The sequence below is a fragment of the Pan paniscus genome, chromosome 1 (assembly GCF_029289425.2).
Source record: "Pan paniscus chromosome 1, NHGRI_mPanPan1-v2.0_pri, whole genome shotgun sequence".
Classification (NCBI taxonomy): domain Eukaryota; kingdom Metazoa; phylum Chordata; class Mammalia; order Primates; family Hominidae; genus Pan; species Pan paniscus.
This window is the reverse complement of record NC_073249.2, coordinates 116,089,298-116,103,467: the sequence shown is the minus strand read 5'-3', so window position 1 is coordinate 116,103,467 and position 14,170 is coordinate 116,089,298. Positions and strand designations below refer to the sequence as shown.

General features: G+C 36.3%; 1 protein-coding gene across 6 annotated transcripts in view; it reads right to left on the bottom strand.

Moving 5' to 3' along the window:
* Nucleotides 1–14,170, bottom strand: part of LRIF1 (ligand dependent nuclear receptor interacting factor 1) — a 91,370-nt gene that overhangs the window by 62,370 nt on the left and 14,830 nt on the right. For 4 of the 6 annotated variants that reach the window (XR_010112821.1, XR_010112822.1, XR_010112823.1 and 1 more), the window contains exons 2-3: nucleotides 11,598–13,125; nucleotides 10,159–10,431 (exon numbers count right to left, since the gene is read on the bottom strand). Coding sequence is in view for 3 of the 6 variants with exons in the window: in XM_063606442.1 (XP_063462512.1) it covers nucleotides 10,159–10,431; nucleotides 11,598–13,125 (1,801 nt within the window). In the remaining 3 variants the exon portion in view is untranslated. Of the gene's footprint in view, nucleotides 1–7,442; nucleotides 8,642–10,158; nucleotides 10,432–11,597; nucleotides 13,126–14,170 lie in introns of those variants that run through there. The other 2 variants (XM_003810665.7, XM_008962997.6) reach the window with 2 other exon arrangements.

Here is a 14,170-nt window from a genome sequence, read left to right as displayed (position 1 = left end):
TGGGGAAAAGACAGTCTCTTCAGTAAATAGTTCTGGGAAACTGGATATCCACATGCAGAAGAATGAAACTAGACTCCTATTTCTCGCCATATACAAAAGTAATATACAAAGTAGACTAAAGGATTAAATCTAAGACCTCAAACGATGAAACTACTATAAGAAAACATTGATGAAAATCTCCAGGACATTCGTCTGAGCAAAAATTTCTTGAGTATACCCTACAAACACAGATAACCAAAGCAAAAACGGACAAATGGGATCACATTAAGTTAAGAAGCTTCTGCACAGCAAAGGAAACAATCAACAAAGTGAAGAGACAACCTCCAGAATGGGACAAAATATTTGCAAACTACCCATCTGACAAGGGATTAAAAACCAGAATACGTAAGGAGCTCTAACAACTCAACAGGAAAAAAAAAATCTGATAAAAAATTAGCAAAAGATTTGAATACACATTTCTCAAAAGAAGACATACAAATAGCAAGCAGGCATATGAAAATGTGTTCAACATCACTGATCATCAGAGAATGCAAGTCAAAACTACAATGAGATATCATTTCTCCCCAGTTAAAATGGTTTTTATCCAAAAGACAGGCAATAACAAATGCTGGCTAGGATGTGGACAAGGGGAACTCTCCTACATTGTTGGTGGGAATGTACATTAGTACAACTACTATTGGGAACAGTTTGGAGGTTCCTGAAAAAAATAAAAATAGAGCTACCATATATCCAGAAATCCCACTGCTGGGTATGTACCCTCCAAAAAAAGAAATCAGTATATTGAAGAGATATCTGAACTTCCATGTTTGTTGCCACAATGTTCACAATAGGCAAGATTTGGAAGCAACCTAAGTGTCTATCAACAAATGAATGGATAAATAAAATGTAGTGCATTTACACAATGGAGTACTATTCAGTAATTAAAAGAATGACACCCTGTCATTTGCAACAACATGGATGGAACTGGAGGTTATTATGTTAAGTGAAATAAGCCAGACACAGAAAGACAAACATTGTATGTTCTCACTTATTTATGAGATCTAAAAATCAAAACAATTGAACTCATGGAGATAGTAGGATAGTTACCAGAGGCTGGGAAGGGTAGTTGGGCACTGGAGGGGGAGGTAGGGATTGTTAATGGATACATAAAAATAGAAAGAATGAATAAGACCTACTATGTGATAGCACAATAGCATGACTCTAGTCAACAATAACTTGATTGAACATTTTAAAATAACTAGAAGAGTGTAACTGGATTTCTTGTAACACAAAGGATAAATGTTTGAAAAGGTGGGTACCCTATTCTTCATGATGTGATTATTTCTCATTACATGCCTATATTAAAATATCTCATGTATTCCATGAATATATACACCTACTATGTACTCACAAAAATTAAAAATAAAAAGTTTAAAGTAAAAAAAGAAGATAAAAAACAAGATCTGGTGTTAAATGTGCTCATTACTCTGAAGTTTCACTGCTTCTAGGCCCTTTAAGAGTTAGGAAATGTATAAATGTATATACTATGCCACAGATATAGTCACATGTATATTTCTTAATCTGTCTACATTTATATTAAGAACCATTAATTTATACTGACACCTCTTACTCCAATCCAACATTACAGGGTGTATTTTGGCCTACCTCCTTTCTTTTAATAAGTCTTTCTCCAACAGTGAGAAACCTGGCTCTTATTATCTACTATATATGTACTTAGTTGTTCAATTCTAATGTACATGTAAAGGTAGCCTCAGTAGCACTAATTCATACCCCTGCAAGAAACCCTTTTACTAACTAGATTACAGCACTTTAGTACCATTCTTTTTGTCATTAGCCTTTAGTGCCCAGAAAAGATACTTAGAGTTACCTAGTTATTTTCTTCCTCACTTGCTTAACTGTGGTTGTTATTCATTCTTAATACATTTACTTTCATTTGTTAGTATTTGTATTCCATTTAGGGTTTCCCACACTTCTTGGTTGGTTTTATCATTTATTTATTTGGGATTATGTGAAGGGTATGTGAGACATAATTATGATTCCAAGAGTCAGAGCTATACAGAAAGATATAGTAAAAGAAATGTTACTGTACTTCATCCTTGCTAACCTCATTTCCTTCTTTATTCCTTTCCCTCTAGGTAATCAGCCTTACTAGTATTTTATCTTTCCTGTATTTCTTTTGAACAAATGAGCAGATAACTATTTACTTTCTATATCCTTTCTTTCCTACATGAAGGTAGCATGCTATGGATACTCTTTTGTGCTTTGCTTTTTTCATTTGACAGTCCATCTTGGAAATCACTCCATATTAGTTCATAGAGGTCTTCCTCATTCTTTTCTTATACCTATTTAATATTCCACTGCATGACACGCTATAGTTTATTAAATCACTCTCCTGTGGATGGGAATTTAGGTTGCTTCCAGTACTTTGCAACTAAGAACAATATTGCAACTAATAAACTTTTGCATTCCCATCAGCAATGTATGAATGTACCTATTTTCCCACAGCCTTCCCAACAGAATGTATTGCCATATTTTTACATTTCATGGAGTCTGGAAAGTGATAAATGGTATCTGAGTGGTTTTAATTTGCATACGCCTAGTTTCAAGTGAATTTAAACATTTTCCCTATGTTTTAAGGTCATTTTTATTTTTTTAGGGTGAATTTTCTCTTCGTGTATGTTTCTCATTTCTCTATTGAGTTTTTGGTCCTTTCTCCTTCCTTAAATTTTAACAAAATCGCTTGGCTATTGTGCTGAGGACAAGCTGTAGGACACTGGTAGAAGCAGAGAGACAGTTAGTTGATTATTCAATAATCTAGATGAGAGATATAATGCAAGCTAATCACAGTAGAGGTGGTGAGCAATGGTCGGATTCCAGGTATAATTTGAATGTAAACCAAGAGAATTTCCTAACAGACTGGTTGTAAGGCACGAGACAAAGGAAAAATTAAGGTGGACTCCAAAGGATTTCCACCTGATCAAGTGGAAGCCTGGATTTATCATTAACTAAGATACAGAAGATCTTGGTTGAGGCAAATTTTGTGTGGGTAATAACCAGAAGCTGATTTTGGCCTGTGTTGATTTTGAGATGCCCATTAGACTTCCAAGTAGAAATGTCAAGAAGGCAATTGGATATACAATTTTGGAGTCAAAAGAGGAGTTCCTGAATATAGACAGTATTTTGATCCATGAGAACTAGGTAAGATCATATAGATGTAAAATAAGAGACATAAAAAGATTGAGCTCTAAATAACTCTAACATTAAGAGATCAAAGAGAAGGGGAGGAACTAGCCAAAGAGACTAAGAAGAAGCAGTCAACGAGGTATGAGGAAAACAAAAGATTATTATGTCCCTGAAGCAGAGTGAAGAACAAATTGCAGTGAAGACAAAATGATCAAAAGTGTCAAATGCTACTGACAGGTCAAGTAAGAGACTAAGAATTGACCATTAGATTTAGCAATATGATAGTTATTGGAGACCTTGACAACAGCAGCTTTAGAATGCTCTTGCAGAAAAGATAAAACTCTAATTTGACTGAATTTCAGAATAAAGTTAAGTAAGAGACCAGCAGCATTGGACAAATTATGAAGAATAATGTTGTGAAGTATTCAAGGCACATTTCAGTGTCATGAAATACAACATCAGAAGAAATACAGGTGTTTGATGACTTTCATGAGCAGCAAAGCTTTAATAAGGAGCAGAAAAATAAAAAAGGAGGCTAAATTTAAGTCAAAAAAGGTAGATGCAATATATTTATTAGGATTTATTTAACCAAACATTGATGATTACTACGTGTCAGGTACTATTCCAAGTATTTATAAATATAACTAATTTAATCTCTTCTTCTTCCAGTCTTTAAAATTAACTAAAATCATTTTTTTAAAAAAGAGGCCACAATTTTTTCTTTTCTGTTTATACTACTCCCTAAGTACTTAGCTAGACCTTCTAGATGTCTAGATATCTGGCCCCTCTTTTGGTTCTTCATATATGCCATGCTCTCTTGTGCCTTAGAACCTTTAAGTTTGCTGTTTCCTCTGCTGGGAAAGTTATTTTAATCTGTCCCTTTTCTTATTTAATTCCTGCTTTTTCTTCAGATCTCAGTTCAACCATCATCTCCGAGGCAAAAATTTCAACTTCTTTATCTAAAGACAAGTAGAGGGCTACAGTAGCATATTACAGAAATTTTAAGAGCTGTGCTTAATCCACTTTGCTCACCTTGAATCTCTAGTCCTCAGATAGTGGTTCTTATTTTCCATTAAATGAGGAAACATTGAAGGGTTATGGGGAATGGCTTAGGTTATGTTTTAAAAGGATCACTCTGACTGTTTTACTGAGATGAAAGCAGGGACACAAAAGTGGAATAAGAAAGATAACTTATGAGGCTACCAATAATCCAATTCAGGGCTGATGATAGCACTGACAATAAAAAGTGGTCATATTTGGAGTATTTTGAAAGCAGACCCAACAAAATTTGTATTGGGTGTGAGGTGTGAGAGCAAGGAGTAAAGCATGACTTCAAGATTTTGGCCTGAGCAACTGGTAGGATGCGGTTGTCATCAGCTGAAATGAGAATACCTGTGGGTGAAGCTAGTTTGAGGGAAGAGCAAGATTTCTGTCTTGAACATAGGTTTGAGATGTCTATTTAGACATCCAATAGAGATATTAAATAGGCAGCTGGAATTCAAGAAAGCCTGGAAATAAAAGATAAAAACTGCAAGTTGGCAGTACATTGATAGTACTTAAAGCCATGAAACTGGATGAGATCACCAAGAGAGAGTATAAGCAAAGAGGCAAACCGTGGACTGAGTCCTCAGGTGTTTTAATGTAAAGAGATTAGGGAGAATGAAGGGATCAGCAAGGAGACTGAGAATGACTAGCCAATGAGGCAGAAGTGTGGTCTTTCAGAAGTGAAATGAAAGTATATCAAGGAGAAAAGGAGTCAGGACAAATAGCTGGTCTCTAAATCAATGTCATTAAAAAATTTTAAAACAAAACCGCTCACTTAAAAGCTCTACAGGGTGTAACAGCTAGATAAGACACATAGACCTAGATTTAATACTGCTTTAGAAAAACCAGTGGTAAAAGATGTTTTGAGGCCAAATTGGTAAATTTAGCTTTAGTATTAGAGATGAAAACACTGAAAGGGAAAGCTCAAGGTTGCTGTTTTTTTTTTTTTTTTTAAAGGTATGTTCTCACTCTGTCAACCAGACTGGAATGCAGTGGCATGTTCACAGTTCACTATGACCTTGACCCACTAGGCTCAAGTGATCTTTCCGCCTCAGCCTCCCAAGTAGCTGGGACTACAGCCACATGCCACCACACCTGGCTAAATTTTTGGCAGAGATGGGGTCTATTGCCTGGTGTTGAACTCCTGGCCTCAAGTGATCCTCCTGCCTCAGACTCCCAAAGTGTAAGGATTACAGGTATGAGTATGCCAGGGCAATTCTTGACTTTAAAAGCAGGATTCAGAATAGTGTAAATAAGGACCTCATTTTGATCAAAAATATATGTATATATGATGCACACAGAATGATCAGAAAGGATATATAAGGTATTAGTGGTAAACTTTGGATGGGAATATGAAGTTCTAATTTTTAGTATTTTGCTTGCTATATTTTCAATTTTTAATATTTCACTTGCCCTTCCCTCCCCCCCTTCCTTCTTCCTTTCCTCTTTCCCCTCCCTCCCTCCCTCTCTCCTTCCTTTGAGACGGAGTCTCACTCTGTTGCCCAGGCTGGAGTGCAGTGGCACCATCTCCACTCACTGCAACCTCCACCTCCCGGGTTCAAGCAATTCTCCTGCCCCAGCCTTCCCAGTAGCCGAGATTACAGGCATGCACAACCATGCCCAGCTAATTTTTCTACTTTTAGTAGAGACGGGGTTTCACCAGTGTTGGTCAGATTGGTCTCAAACTCCTTACCTCAGGTGATCCGCCCACCTCGGCTTCCCAAAGTGCTGGGATTACAGGTGTGAGCCACTGCACCTGGCCTATATTTTCTACAATACATTTGCACTGTTTCTATGACAGAATGTTTCAACATTTCTCAAAGGAAGTGATGATTCATGAAATTACATTCTGCTGATAAATCAAGAAGACTGACAATTGACTACTGAATCTAGTAATATGGAAGTCACTGGTGACCTTGACAATATGTTTATGTGGTGTGGGGAGAGCAAAACCTGACTGAAATAGTTTGGCAGTTCCTCAAAACATAGTTAAACACAGTTATTGTATGACCCAGCAATTACAGTCCTAGGTATATACCCAAGAGAACTGAAAATATATACCCATTAAAAAACCTTGTACACAAATATACACAGCAACATTACTTGTAGCTGCCAAAAGTGGAAACAATCCAAATATTCATAACGAATGGATAAAATGTGGTATATCCATGATGGAATATTATTTAGCAATAAATAATGAAGTGCTGATAAATGCTACAACATGGATAAACCTTGAAAACATTAGACTAAGTAAAAAACACCAATCACAAAGAAAAATATTGTATGATTCCATATATATGAAATGTTCACAACAGGCAATTCCATAAAGACAGAAAGCTTTTTAGTGCTTGCCTATGGCATAAGGAGAGGTGATGGGGAATGACTGCTAATGGGTATAAGGTTTGTTTGGGGGATGTTTTGAACATTTTGAAAATGTTCTAAAATTATAGTGTTGATGGTTGTACAACTCTGTAAACATAATAAAAACCAGAGAACTGTGTACTTTAAAAAGCTGGATTTTACAGTACATGAATTATATTGCAAAACAGCTGTTAATAAAAAGCAGCAAAATCTAGCTGATCTGTGTATTTCACTTCTTTACAGTATTTTCTGATTTACTCTTTTGTTGCCATTGCACAGATTTTTTTTTTCTTTAACCTCTCTTACTTCCAGAGATTTGATCTTTTTTTTTTTTTTTTTCAGACGGAGTCTGGCTCTGTCGCCCAGGCTGTAGTGCAGTAGTGGCACAATCTTGGCTCACTGCAACTTCTGCCTCCCAGGTTCAAGCGATTCTCCTGCCTCAGCCTCCTTAGTTAGGATTACAGGTGCCCGCCACTGTGCCGGACTAATTTTTGTATTTTTAGTAGAGATAGGGTTTTGCCATGTTGGCCAGGCTTGTCTCAAACTCCTGACCTCAGGTGATCCGCCCGCCTCGGCCTCCCAAAGTGCTGGGATTACAGATGTGAGCCACTGCACCCGGCCTGATCATTTTTTAATAACCTTGTTCTCCTTCTCCTCCTTTAAGAGACAGGGTCTCACTGTGCTGCCCAGGCTGGCCTCAAACTCCTGGGCTCAAGCAATCCTCCCCACTCAGACTCCTGAGTAGCTGGGACTACAAACACACCACCACGCTCAGCTAACTCCCCATCTCTTTATCCCTATCCCTACACCATTCCCAAACTTTCCCAAATCAAAGATTAACCAGACAGAGAAAATACACTTTTACAGTTTAAGAAATATTAAATGTGATAACTGTTCAGGATCTACTTTTTACACAATCTCAGTAACATATGTACATAGTCCAAAAAAAAAAAAAGCAGCATTTGCCTGGGAACACATCACTATAAGCAAACATGGCCTGAATTCTAAAATACCTTTGGATTATATAAAATTACATTGTGAAGTTACAAATGTTGCTCATTCTTGAGAAATGTTTGAATGTTTAAATAGTGTTGCCATAATACATATTATTTCACGACATTAAAAAAAACAGTGGTGAATACAAGGTATCATCATTTTAAGGGTAAAGAGATAAAGCAAGTACATATACAAATCCACTGGAAAAGCTAAGTTTGCAGCTGATTTCCTCTCTTGGATTGTAAAATTTCAGTAATACACAGTCACTATCTACCGCTGGAATAATGCCTGAGCAATTTAGGTAAAGATACAAACAATAACAAAAACCCTGCCCAAATATTCAAACTTGGAGAATTCTAGTTAAAATAATAGAAAAATATAAAATTTATCCTTCCAAAAAAAGGTATCTAAGACAAAGGTATAGATACCCCATGTAAATTATTCACAAGTCATATGTGAATCAACCTTTTCTGTATTCCTTAAAGTTGTATAATCGACTGATGAAAAAACAAGTTTCATATTCAAAGACAGTTTCAGAACACATCTACAATTAACTTATTAATGCTGAAGTATATTTTAAAAAACAGCTATTTCACTGAAGTCTTTACAGGAGATTTTATTTTTGGTGCATCTTCTTACGCATTTCTTCAAGAGCTGCTTCTTTCTCTCTCAGCACCTGCTTAAGTCTTCTTATTTTTTCATCTCGAATGGTTTCTTCTAACTCCGGTGGTGTCACTGGGAAAATATCTTCGGTATAATTTTTATTGAAGAAATGACTTTGTTCATAAGCTGCATTTGAATTCAATGTGCCTTTCTCTTGCTTCTCATGGGTATAGTATTCCATCTCAGTTCTCTTTTCTTGTCTGGTTTTGCTGTGACTCGTGAGAATGTTATGTTGTGACACATCTGAAGTTGGTAAAATACTGCTTAGGGGTTGGGAACTGGTGACATTAGCTTCCCCATTTATGATTGCGTTATAAGCATTCTCTGTTTTTCTCTTCTTTATGTGATCCATCTTCTTATTAGTTTTTGCTTTTCTTTTCTTATCAAAATTCTGCTGCAATATTGAATAACATTCCAAAACAAAAACAAAATGTTACTGCTAAATGCACCGGGTACTATCAAATTTAACAACGTCTGCAGAAACAAATATTTAGCTATTACAATTAACAAAATTTATGGAAGACAACTACAGCAAGAAGGAAATATTTCCCACTGTATGGTACCAAAATGTCTTAATCATATTCAGTAAGAAGAAATTGCCTAATTCACATTTTCTTGCTCAAGTCAAGTATTAGAAGCCATACTGACTCACCACAGAAATATAATAGCACTTGTAAAGTGCCTGAGATATAAAATTGATTGTTTTTTTCTTTTCCTTTGCACAGCAGGCACATATGGAGGATTTTCATTCGAAAAGGTTTACTAGTCTCTGATCTAAAGTTCAGAATATTACATGATAATGACATACTCATAAGTCAAAGTATAACAGTAGGCAAAGTTATAGACATTTCTTTTTATCATTATTAGCTATATAAGTTGCTTAAAAGGTTATTATTAAGAACATATGCATGCTTATATCTTCTACTACATTTGAATTATTTCCTTTAGATAGAGTCCTCAAAGTAGGATGACTAGTTAAAAAGCTATGGCCATTTTCTTGTAATATAATGGGAAAAAAATGTAGGTGAATAAAAAAAATTAAAACACATCTTTAACTGGGATGCATTTTTACCTGTGCGTGTGTGTGTGGGGGGGGGGCGGTTTATATATATATATATATGTATGTATGTATGTATGTATGTATGTATGTATGTGTGTGTGTGTGTATATATATATATATATATATATTTTTTTTGAGACAGAGTTTCTTTCTGTTGCCAGACTGGAGTGCAGTGGTGCGATCTCAGCTCACTGCAACCTCTGCCTTCCGGGTTCAAGCGATTCTCCTGCCCTCAGCTTCCCAAGTAGTTGGGACTACAGGTGCGCGCTACCTCACCCAGCTAATTTTTTGTATTTTTAGTAGAGACGGGGTTTCACCATGTTGGCCAAGATGGTCTCGATCTCTTGACCTCGTGATCCGCCCGCCTCAGCCTCCCAAAATGCTGGGATTACAGGCGTGAGCCACTGCACCCGGCCTGGTTCTTTTTTTTTTTTTTTTGAGATGGAGTCCTGCCCTGTCGCCTGGGCTGGAGTGCAATGGTGCGATCTCGGTTCACTACAAACTCTGCCTCCCGGGTTCAAGTGATTCTCCTGCCTCAGCCTCCTGAGTAGCTGGGATTACAGGCACCCGCCACCAGGTCCAGCTAATTTTTGTATTTTTAGTAGAGACGGGGTTTCATCATGTTGGTCAGGCTGGTCTTGTATTCCTGACCTCAGGTGATCCACCTGCCTCAGTCTTCCAAAGTGCTGGGGCCTGGTTGTTTTAAATATCATTTTGGTATTATGTATTTGCAAAACCAGTAACAACCATCATTTATACTAATGCACAAGGGTTAAAACCAAATCAAGAAAAGTAATATTCATGTATCATTTGTAGTACCTATGAAGAGCACATTAAAATGTATTACCTACCTGTTTTCTCTCTCCTTCCTTCACCATAAACTCTGTCTCTTTGTAAGTACCACTCTTTACCAAACTGCTAAAGGAATCGAAACCTTCTCCAGAGGTCAAATGGTCAGGAATTCGAGTAAGGCACACTCTCAAATCCTTAGTAAGGCCAAATATCTTTTTAAATTCAGCATCACTCTTCAGATGTAATGCCTTATTACTTCTTCCTTGAGAATCTTTCTTGTCATTTCTTCCTTGGGCACCTTTATCTGATGTTGATGCCATCTCATTATGGATCTGGAATTAGGAAAAGAAAACACACAAACAATACTGCTAATTATTCAAGTTACTTTATTAAGCAACTAAGTGATTATTTCATCTTACATAAAAGAACATATCATGCTTTATGATAGGTTTGTATTATCCTTGCCTTACCACCCACACTCAAAAAACTGAATATAAGGAAGTACAAACTTAAAATATTCCCCCCTACAATTTCTCTATTAATTTGTTGCACTAGAAAGGTAATAAGTAGTCAATTCTAAAACAACTAAAATGAGAATACAGACTAATGACAAGGTTAAAATAACATATATGACATTATTTAGAAATTGTAGTCTTCTGGAAAAGTCACACATGCCTTTAATCGATCTTGTATTTAACAATCAGAATTTACCTCCTTACATCTCTGGAGTTCAATGAATTTCTGTACTGAAGGGGAGAAATGCTGACATTATTGAGTAGACCTCTGAGTAAGCAAGGAAAAGATGGGTACAAATATCTAGTAAGCACACAGACAGACAAACCTTAAGTCGAACATAAAGGTAACTATGTGGGCATGTTGGGTAACTGGCTGAGGAGTCACAAAGAGCTAATAAAAAGGAAAATGAAATTTGTCTACCAAAAAAAAAAATCAACCCATCAAAGATGCTGATAAAATCTTATTTCCACAAACTACTGAAAGGTATTGATTAGCCCTGTCTCACCTTTTCCATGGTATACCACCACCACCACCACAAAAAAACCCCACAAAACCCCAAAACCAACTCTTTTACATGCATATTGATCTCCTCATATACTAAAAAGGCTATTATATATGAACATACATATATACATGTATGTATATACATATACTCACATATTTTTACTAAGCTTTGAATTCACATTATCCTTCCCCAACTCTTCTAAACCTTTTTGCTCTGTGAATTTTTTGTTTTAAAGATTTGGCATGCCAAGTGATTCAAGAGAAAGATTGTACTCCTTTGTACAAGATTGTACCCAATTGTACTCCTCCTCAAATTTGCTCAGATGGAAGTTTTGACTTAAATACTCATATGTGCATAGTCTGTGTGTGATGGGGTTGGCAGTGGGGGAAAGAGGTATCATAGATAACTTTGAGAATTAAGAAAACAAACTTTTCTATATAGATATATAAAAAGAGCACCCTGACATGGCAAAATTACCTTTGGTTCTTGGTCTCTGAAAACACACTGTTGTGAAGTAACAGTTGTTGCATCAACAGAGGAACTTATTTTCTCTATGCTCTGGAGGACACTTCCTTTTCTAGCATAAATGACGGCTGTTACTTTTCTGGGGGCATTGTGTCCTGTACTAAATCCAACTGGAAAGATTGGATTTGTGAATAAAGTCTTACTCTGTTTTAAGTAGTTACTGGATTGGTTCATATGTGGATTTGTGGTAGAAGGAGATGGTTTCTCCACTTTATTCTTCTCTGCCCTTAGATTGGCCATGGAAGCAAGCTGGGTATTGGAAAGTGATTTTGTCTCCATCTGGGAAGATTTACTTTTAGCCAAAACAATATTTACAACCTCTCTGGATATTTCTGTGACTGGACTTGAACTCACTGTCTGTAACGTGTCTTTTCTTACTGGAGTATCAGGAGAAACAGAATTCTGTTGGTCAATTTGTGATGGCAGAACATCTGTCCCCTTTTTAGCCAACAGATAGACTTTCCCATTAAACATAACCAAAGCATTATCTTTAATAGGCATATTTTTGGATCGCGTCCCACTAGGATCGATGGTACTCAATGGTGGCATATTTATAGTATTATCTCCCAAATTTTTCCTATCTACAAAAGTTTTTAAAATCTTTGAAGCCACATTATTTGAAGACTTAACAGGAACAAGAGATGGCGTAAAAGGCTGTAGATTATCTTGGAAAATCCATTTCACTGGAGCAGCTTGAGAATGCTGACCACCTTTCAATTGTGTCTCTGTAGCAACATTCTTTGGAATTTGTGTGGTATTTAGTATTACTGGCTTTGCTATTTCTGTAACAGGTTTTGGGTAAATGTTTTGAAAGTTCTTGGTAACTACATTTTTCACTGTATTTACAGGAGATACATAAATAACGGTTGGCATTTGGGAGGCCTCAACCATTCCTGAGGTACTGGTGGTGGCAGTTGCAAGTATCTTTTGCTGCACTGAAGGAGGCAATGATGACGCTGGTACAGATTTCACTTCAGCATGGGCTGGAATCTGTAAATGATGCCCAGAAGGCAAAACTGGAGACTTCACAGTCACTGGAAGACTCTGGGTATTAACTACAATAAAAGATGAGTCTTTTTGTGTTGAGGGAGGAACAGCAAATGTTTGCATGGTGAGTCCATCAATTTTCACACCATGACTCTGAACTTTAGAAACTGATGAAGAAAAATTTCCAGTTCCCACAGAAGTAACTCTACCTTTTTCTGATGTATCTACTGTTCTTGTAAGAAAATAGTTTGAAGAACTGGCTGGCTGAAAAATGGGCAATTGAACTGATGCACTTGTGGAAGAGCTGGAAATCTGAGTCTGAAAAGTAACTTGAACTGGTTTTCCTGTATTCCCTTTCAAAGCATCAGACATGACTGAAGATTGAACTAGTGGTATAAGATTTCCAGAAGACTTAGGAATTGGAAGTAATTGCAGAAGATTTTTTCCATCCGAGCCAATCGTCTGAACTACTTGGTACATGCAGCCTGAAACACTTAAAAGAACATTGAGTAAATAAATACAACATACTACATGGTATATACATTTTATTTAAAAATAAATATTTGTAAATATTTGTAAATATTAAAATATAAAGTATATAATTTTCCATTTTGAGTTTTTAAAGTGAAAGACTGCAAAACAAATATTTTGAAGTAGAAGAGATAATGATATAGTCAACTCCTTACATGATTAGGCAATGGGTATGAGATAATAACATTTATTCCTAAGACTAAAAGTAGACATTTCTAAGGTTTTGCCCTATATAAAATTATACTACTAAAGTAAGCTCCTCTTAAAATATTAGCATCCTCCCTTCCCCCTTTCCCTGAATTCCTTCCTCTGGTCCTCCTCCTCTATTCTAACTGAAGATTCTCATTCCCTCTCCCCTTACTCTTATTCCATTTCTCTCTTTTTCCCCTCAATCTGTTCTGTCTTCTTCCTTCAATAACTCACAAGTTCTGCCAGCCATTCTTCTTTTGCCTAAGCTATCTCTCATGGTGTTATCTTAGTTTGCCACATTTTTGTGCTATAGATTTCACTGAACTGTTTACATAGGAATCATTTTCTTCTGATTACTGTTTCAGCACATTTGAGGTTTAGTGCTACATAGTCTCTGGTATAGCAATTATTTATATTAGTCAATTGTCAATCACCTATCAACCCATACATATAATACCACTGCAATTTCAGCTGAATGGTTTTCAATCAATGTGGAACAAACTGGAAATCAATTTTTTTTTAACTGAATCAATTCTGACCCCCATGCCTTGAATTATTTCTTAGTATAGACTGTCTAATCTTAAGAAAAATCAATATATACTAATCTCTGTTTGCATAATTAGTTATTTGGAGATTACTTGAATGTAAATACCTTACCTTATTTATATCTAAAACATTTTTCAGCTCCTGGGAAATATTGAGCTTTCATGTCACACATACTATCACTCTACCTAGGTACGCCTCACCCAACTCAACTCTTCACATAGCTCAAGTCTTGGCATAAATGATATTTCTCAAGAGATACATTTTCTGACCAC